Source organism: Dipodomys ordii, unplaced genomic scaffold (assembly GCF_000151885.1).
Source record: "Dipodomys ordii isolate 6190 unplaced genomic scaffold, Dord_2.0 Scaffold53, whole genome shotgun sequence".
Lineage (NCBI taxonomy): Eukaryota > Metazoa > Chordata > Mammalia > Rodentia > Heteromyidae > Dipodomys > Dipodomys ordii.
Window position 1 is genome coordinate 4,636,179 of NW_012267269.1, and position 8,623 is coordinate 4,644,801.

The 8,623-nt window shown below is 39.9% G+C and overlaps 1 protein-coding gene across 1 annotated transcript in view; it reads left to right on the top strand.

Moving 5' to 3' along the window:
* The window catches only part of Adamtsl1 (ADAMTS-like 1), a 385,192-nt gene that overhangs the window by 225,769 nt on the left and 150,800 nt on the right, over positions 1-8,623 (top strand). The window contains exon 15 of the mRNA XM_013020837.1: positions 2,745-2,874. Coding sequence (XP_012876291.1) covers positions 2,745-2,874 — 130 coding nt within the window. The remainder of the gene's footprint in view (positions 1-2,744; positions 2,875-8,623) is intronic.

An 8,623-nucleotide genomic window follows, 5' to 3' on the forward strand; every position in this document is an offset into this window, starting at 1 on the left:
AAACAGGTGGTTACATTCCTCACAATACCTAAAACAAGCATTTTCAAGATACATGACAAACCCCATGGTCAGTTTACTTCAGATCTTCAACCTACTCTGAAAAGGTTTCCAACAGCTGAATGAAGCCAAAATATATCTTATTTTAGAACAGCATTAAGTTTCTCTAAATGAGGGAGTCTACTCTACATAAATGCCATGACAACTGAATAGAAAACCTAACAGCAGCCCTAAGTTCTGTATCGGATAGGGAGGGACATCTAGTGGCTTGTCATCAAGGGAATGGGCGATCCCATGTGATATCTCTTGTGGATTGTTTCCTTTGTCATTACACTGTAAATTTCTAATGGCTCATCCCACTACAACTGGAAGATCTTCCTATAGTCAGTGGTATAGATGGAGAATATGATGGAGAAAGTTGAATATCCAACATAAAACTCAAATACTATACCCAGAACTGACCATCACATATGTAAATTAAATTAGGAAACTGTTCAAATAAAAAAAGAAAACAGAGGGAAAAAAACTGCAAGCCAAATATGGCAGGGAACATCTGTAATCCCAGAACCCCAGAGACTAAGGCAGAATTCCAAGGTTGAGACCGGCTGAGCTGTATAATAAGTTCCAGGATAACCTAACCTAGCCTACACAGCAAGACTCCAACTCAAAAACAGAAAAATAGAAAACAATAAAATAGCCACAGGACAACTACTGTGATTCAAAACAAAATAAAAACAGTGTTTGATTTATCATACTTAGAAAAAGGTAAGTAGATTTGGATTCTGGTTTTAGAATGTCACTTTTTAAATGATGTTATTGCTGAGTGACCTAGACCACTTCAGTATCAACTCAGGAAGCATTCTCCAGTGAGAACCTGGTGTAGAAACATTGGGTAGAGGGGAGAGCCAGCAAATAAGGCATATTGTGACAGGTACTGGTTAATGAAGAAGCAAAAACTAAAAGGGAAATATGTGATATTTCTGTATAACTCCATGGATAGTCACCAACTGCACTAACAACATACAAATACCTAACTATAGCTAGATATCTTTTGGTGTCTTGCTATAGATAATTATGTATGGCCAAAAGCAAATTAGCAAGAATGTCTTGTCTCATCTTTTCCCTTAAACTGAAGTCCAAACAAATGCCTTGGTTATTTCTGAAGATCTCCAGGGAAGCAGATAGGACAACCTCTTAGTATTTTTAAATGTTAATATGGTTGAGAACATTGCTAAGAACATAACAACCCTCAGCGTTGCCATTTAATAACTGTATGACCTCAGACAAGTCCTTTCACCCTTCTAAAGCTCTATTTCTAGTTTTGCAAAAATGGGATGGAATTGTTGAGAGGAATGAATGTGCTTGGCAAGTATTTAGCTATGCCACCTGGCTGGTGACAGACACTCTGTGGGTACTAGCAATGTTATTGTGACCATAAGCAACAGAATACAATGTCTGGTCAATGTACATATATGAAAATAGAACCAGGTAAATAGATGAGATGGATGGGGTGGAAGAGATAGGGGGAGGGAATGATGAGAGGGGTGACATTGATCAAGATGCATTATACTTATAAACTTGTTGAATTGAAACCCTTTTGTGGTAGCTCAGACCTGTAATTCTAACTACTAGTAGGCTGAGATCTGAGGATCATAGTACAAAGCCAGCTCAGGCAACAAAATCCGTGAGATTCTTTATTTCCAATTAACTTCCAAAAAAGCTGGAAATGGAGCTGTGGCTCAAAGTGGTAGAGCATTAGCCTTAAGCCTAAATGCTCAGGGACAGTACCCAGGCCAGACCATGAGTTCAAACCCCAAGAACAACCATTACCCCCCACCCAATACACATAAAAGTCTGGTCAATGTATCGCCCATTTGTGTTTCCCCATGCCATGAAAGTCTCCACAAGAGCTCCTGCAGATCACCTTAACAGACCTGCCAAGTTAACCTGGGCCAGTCACTGATTGAAATCCTGTTGTACTAATGTCAAAGTTGGGTGTACATCTGTCCCTTAGAACACTTTTCTCAATGGCTGTAGATACTATATATCTTATTCACTTTGCTTCAACACACAAAGTGACCCTGAATATGCTAAAGAAATGAACCAGAGTCAAAAGAAAATGAGTCAAGGCTGAAGTCTTGAACTCATGGCCCAAGAGCACAGTAGTTTACAGCATGTTAGATATTAAAACACGGCCTTGGGCTTTCCTTCCAAATCCAACAGTATCTTAATAACTGAACTATAATATATGAAGGTCTTGGGCACTTGGATTTTTTTGTTCCTTTGTATTTTTTGGTGACCTGTCACCCTAAGCTCCTCCTGTATTAAATTATCACATTTCAATATCAGTGGCTTTATAGGTTGGTGGCATTTTGAAGCATTTCAACATATCAGGAGCAGTCTATCCCTTGGTGGGGAGTTGTGGTCTTAAGGGCTGTGCCTATAGAAGCCACATACTTAGAAGCCTTTTTTGTACTGAGAATTTTTTTTATTCTTTTTGCTACCTGACATTGAACCCAGGGCCTTATACATGCTAAGCAACTGCTTAACCATTGAGCTACAATCCCAGCCCTAGATCGGGTGATGTCTGACAAGATTGGCAGTCTTGGGCTTTAAGCTACAACCTCTCACTTGTAGCAAGAGTCCTACAGATTACAGAGACCTCCCACCAACTGCCTTGTCTACACTTCATCACCCCCACACATGCCCACACTGCACTCTGGCCTGACAGTGTGATTTGTGCACAGGTGTCCAGGAGGCTGTGGTGAGCTGCCTGAACAAACAGACCCGGGAGCTTGCTGATGAGAACCTGTGCGTGACCAGCCGCCGGCCCCCACAGCTCCTGAAATCTTGCAATTTGGATCCCTGCCCAGCAAGGTAAGAGACGTGATACCTAAACTGCCAGGCAGGAGCGTATGCAGAACGGGTGCATCTCTCTATGGGCAAGACCGGAACACTTATTGTTACCCAGTGTTTTGAAAACCAATTAGCATCAGTTCAAACTCCTAGTCAAATCCACTTAAATTTAATTGAAACCAGGGCCTTGGAACTCCAGCCCAGTCAATGGTCATACACAGAGTCCAGAAGAGGGTAGGTACTGAAACAAGCTTATGGCATGGCTGGTATGTGCACATGTCACACTACTGCTTTTCCCTAAAGAGAAAATAAACTGACCACAGACTTCACGGTCTCTGCCACCTTCTAGCCTGTGTCCCACGCCCTCACACCACAGAAATGAAGTGGCTTGCAAATTACAGGGTCTACGGAACTGAAGCATCTGGGTGGTATAATTGACCCGCTGTGAAATCCGTATGCACACAGCATGCAGATTCATTATAGCATGCTCTAGGGGTGTATGTGTACCATTCCACATGCGTAAAATCAATTAGAGCATTTCATTGTTCAGCCCTGCCTGGGTCTCATTATTGCCCAACCTTGAGTCTTAGTTAATCAATCCAATCACTGCTTCAGTCCACATAATTTTATGGTGTCTCGAGAAATTTGCTTTTTAGGTACTTTCTTTGTGAGCAAACTTCATCCATGATTCTGGTTTAGAAGGAAGATGTTTAAAGAACCGAATATAGACTTTTCAGATTACTGATGGGATGAAAAAAAGTTATTAGATAAGGTCATATCCTAGATATGAAAAGAGTGCCATTTCTGAATGATATTTCTCTTCTTTCTGCAAAGGATATCACAAAAGAAGCATTTGTTGCTTTGGGGCATTACCAATAGTCCATTGGTAGATTCTTTTCTTTGTACATTAGAATGGAGCCATAGTATGGGCCTTCTCTATTCAAATAGAGACACAGTCCCATGTGCTAGCCCAGAGTTATTTGGTATATTGATCTGAACTGTGGGCCTGAGCTTTCCCTGTCAAATGTGGAAGCAAATAGGGTCACTACGACCACATGTTCTCAGACAAACAGAATATCAGCTAACCACTGCTTGGAGCAGTACCTGACCCACAAGAAGTAAACAGTAAAACAGTCAAGGTCTGGACCAAGCAAACTTCAGGTTCAATGCATAGAATCTTAAGGAGTATGAGTTTCTCTCCTTGCTACACCTGGTCCCATATATCTGTATTCACCCCCCAGATCTCCAGTTGAGTGAAGCTAATAACCAAGTGCAAACTCCTATATTTGGCCAAAGTCTATCTAATAAGCTGGAGTCTGCTGGGCCTTCAGCTAAGGGGTCAGGAGGCCTGGCCAATCATCCTACCTCTGTCACCAACTAGCTGTGCAGTCTTAGACAAAGTGACATTTCTTGTATCTCCATCTGCAAAATAAACTGATCATACAAGAAGAAAAAAGATCACCATGGCCTGGTCAAATATCCCAAGATTTTCATTATTCTATAGATGGAAACATCAGAGAGCTCATGGTACTTCTTTCTGCTTGTTTAATATCCCTTGAAAACAGGAAGGGTCTTGCTAGTCACATTCCAGTGTTATAGTAACATCCAGATGCTACAATGAACTGAGGCAATGCCAAAGATTCTACACCTGGGCACACCTGATCACTGCTAGGATCTGTGGCCAATAAACCTGTTATCTTCCTTAAGCAGTAGAAGTAATGGACGTAAACTGTTATTTCCTATCCTCAAAAGTGCTAACCATGGTTAAATTAGATAAGCCTAATTTACACTAGGACCTTCTTATTGACTCAGACAAGGACTGTTGTTGGGCTTAAGCTCATTGATTTCCCACCATCCAACTATAGGAAGGAAGATCTCTTACAATCATGGATTTCTTGGATTGACCATGCTCAGTAGAATGGTGCTAATTTAAACAATAAGAGGTGACAGAGCACTTTGGCTTGATATCACTCACCCTCTCTACCCTCTATCCAAAAGCCAAAGTAGATTTTCGTCTTGAAAATGAGGCATGTATAGCAATCTCCTTCCTGTGAAATATTTTAGTCTTATTTCAGCAAAATGAAATTTCCTTCTTCTCTCCTTGGGAGAAATGCATGAAAAAAGGAAATATGATTCGGAAAGGCACAACATTTACTGCTTTGCCACAAGCCTTCTGTCCATTTGGAACTATTTCCATCTTTTGAGTGGCCCCAACGTTCAGTATATATTGGGAGCCTTTAAGTCTTTGCTAATATCTATGTGTTTAAAAAAAAGATAATGAAATCTCCCTCTCTGTATAACTAATGTAACCTAGTAAAAAATTAAAAAGAAAAGCACAATGATTCTACAGGCCATACAGAAATCTTGTACATCTTGATTTTGGTTTCTGGGAAGATGGCCCCAGGCACCATGCTTTGCCAGACAGTTTCCAGTCCTACTGATTACTAGTTTAGAAGCTGATTTTTCTTCATGTTCGTTATCAGAGTTACCCAGTCACACACAATATACCAAATGCCTATAGGGCAAGAAGCTCTGCCTTTGGGGACAGTCTAAGACTAAAGTTGGCTCTTCCTGACACTTTGTATGAAGCGGTGCTTGTATTGGAAACACACAATTTGTACCAAGTTTGGCGTCTGTATTCTCATGATTGGTCATTCATGGCAGGAAGGATATATTCTCAGGTTATGATAGTTCTGAATTCTTGTAGCTTGAATGTGGGTATATGTGTGTGCATATGTGTAATACTTACATTTTAGAACACGTTTTTAAAAAAATAATTCTTTTCAAACACTGATGGCACACACCTGTAATCCTAGCTCCTCCGAATGCTGAGATCTGAGGATCATGGTTTGAGGCCAACTTTAGCAGCTAAGTCCATGAGAGTCTTATCACCAATTTACCAACAAAAATGCCAAAATTGGTAGGGTATTAGCCTTGAGTGACAAAGTCAAGTGAGAGAACAAGGTTCTGAGTTCAAGCCCCAGTATTGGTAGAGAAACATTGTATTTCTCTAATGAGGAAAACTGAATTTTAGAGTCATTGCTGTAAGCTTTATGTCTCAGTCTTCCTGTCTGTATCTCTGGCATCTAGGAATTGACATAAAGCAGGAGCGTATTCAATATGTATTTAATAAATGTAAATGAAAGACTTAGGCCATATTTCTAAGTAGCAGAATTGAGGTTCTAGTATTAATGATAGTTGGAAGATTTCAATGCTATCTCTCCTCCACCCTCTGTTACCTCCTCTCTCTCATCTTCCAGATGATGTGGAAAGTTCCATTATTGGACTCCTTTCTTTAAGCTTAAGGCCTTATATACCGAGGTGAAATATAAATTGCCTTCAGATTTACAATCTGTCATGTTATCGGCCATGTACCACAAAGTATCTCCAAAGGGTGCAAGGGTAAGCTTTGATACAGAGAAGGTAAAATTGCTAGCATTACCCAGGGAAGAGTTTGGTTGTCAGAAGAGTTGAAAAGCAGTATGTGCAGGACAGATGTTGATCCCTTTGCAACCCTGCCTCAAATTGGCCAAAGAAATTAGGTTCATCTTTGCTTGGGTGCCACTAGTAAGAATGTTCATTTAAAGTTGATAGCAAAAAAGTCATTGTTGAAAGAAAGAAACATCATTGGGGTCTAGAAGCCACATCACCTGCCAACCCTCTAGTGGTAAGTCAGACTGGCTCAAGGGGAAAAATATCCAGAAAGGAGTTAAGGTCTATCACTCAGTCTGCTGTTACCAATTTTTAAAAAGTTCTCTAAGTGCTCTAATTATATAGGTAACACACGAAGACTCCCATTCTTTAAAACTCAAGCCCAGCACAGGTAATCAGTGAAGAAAGCGTATCACTTACTACCCTTTCACCGGTCTTTTCCTCGCTGAAGTCATAACCACCACTAATGCTTTGCTATATCCACTACCAGACTTTGTCTATGAATTTATATTCATTTATGAACATATGTATAGCTATAAGGCTGTTTCCTCTATCAGTGAGATCTTATTATATATTACTCATTACTGAGGCCTTCGAAGCAAGAGTATTGGCAGATAGATTTAGACCTTTGGTCAAATCCTGTTCTGTCACTTTTATCAGTCTAATCCTTAGGAACCTTTTTGGATCTTCATTTTGTTCATCTTTACAATAAGATTACAATCATCACTGAAGATCACACTAATCACAAAAAAAAACAAATTCTTTCCTTCTTTCATTTCTTTTTCTTTCTTTTTTGGTGAAAAAGGTTTCTAATTTAAAAGAAAGCATGATTTTGTTAAAAAACTTCCAAGATTTAAATTTGATTAAATTTTGTTTTCATTGAACTAACTCTTAATAATTAAGTTCACTTATCTCCCTGGTTTATAATAGCAATGACATGAGCAGCCCAAGAAAAAACAGAAAGCACTACCTTTTAAAAAAAAAGCATATGACTGTTATTAATTATAAGCATTTGATAGCTTGGCCAGTGTGTGTTGAAAAGATTTGGTAAATGTACGTGGAGGAGGGGAACGAAGTAAGCAATGAAAGCCAGATGGCTAAAAATGAAGGAAATTCCAAGCAATTTCTGCAGCTTTGTTCTAACATACTTTTTAAACTAAACTTTTATTTCTGTGCAACAGAGAACAGCTGAGTGGTACCGAATAGATAAACACTGGGGAGGGGAGAGCTCATAATTCCAGGAACAATACTTGATTTCTTCCCTCCCCTGCCTCCACCCCCTGCTGCATCCTCAGTCTCTTTGCTCAGACCTAGGATGGTTCCTAGAGCCAGCAAGAACCATTAAAGAAGCTTCAGAATCCTTATTTGAAAAAGAGAAAGTTCAGAACAACATCTTAAAGGTCACAGAGTCTTCTCTTTAAAAAGCACATTTCACAATGCCCATTTATTGGATGCTAACAAAATCCATGCCTACTAGCAGCCCATAATTTCCAATTTCCAATGTGCTTTTATATTAGCTTACAATGGCAAGAGCAGAAGGTGCTGCCTTTTCACACAGCCATGTTTTCATTTTGTTGATGGAGATTTCAAAACTTTGTGAGCACCCTTGCCTCTGACAACTTGTTTTAAGGGTACTGTTTCAACATGCTCTCTAAGGATTGGTTTGTCTTCTGCTATGCTCCTAAAGTTTCCATATGCTTCTTTGAGGCTCTGTCTACACTAACTTTTAAGTGCTTAAAGGAAAAGCACACCAAGACACACTAACGTTCACAGAAACTGAGTCAGATTTGGAAGGTATATTCAGATGCCTTTGGAGAGTTAATGTCATCACTAATGTAGTTTTCCTGGCTAAATCTCTTTCCTTCTCTTTCCTTCCTGGGTAAGAAACAAAGAGACACCTTTTAACTGTTGGGACTTATTGGGCCAATGAGAATTTCTGCCAGCAAAGTATTGATCTAAGGATTATCCCAGCAGCATGTTGACATCAATGAGTGAAAATTGCTTTGCTTGGAACCATAAACTAAAGAACCATGAGATGTCCCCAGGGAACAAAACTTAAGCTCCCATATGAAATGTGTGGGTAAAAGCATCCAAACAGGTCTGGGCATGTGGCTTAGTGTCAGAGTGCTTGTCTAGCATGCATGAAGCCCTGGTTTCGATTCCTCAGTACCACATAAACAGAAAAGGCCAGAAGTGATGCTGTGGCTCAAATGGTAGAGTGCTAAACTTAAGCAAAAGAAGCTCAGGGTCAGTACCCAGGCACTGAGTTCAAGCCCCAGGACTGCCAAAAGAAAGAAAGAGGAAGGAAGGAAGGAAGGAAGGAAGGAAGGAAGGAAGG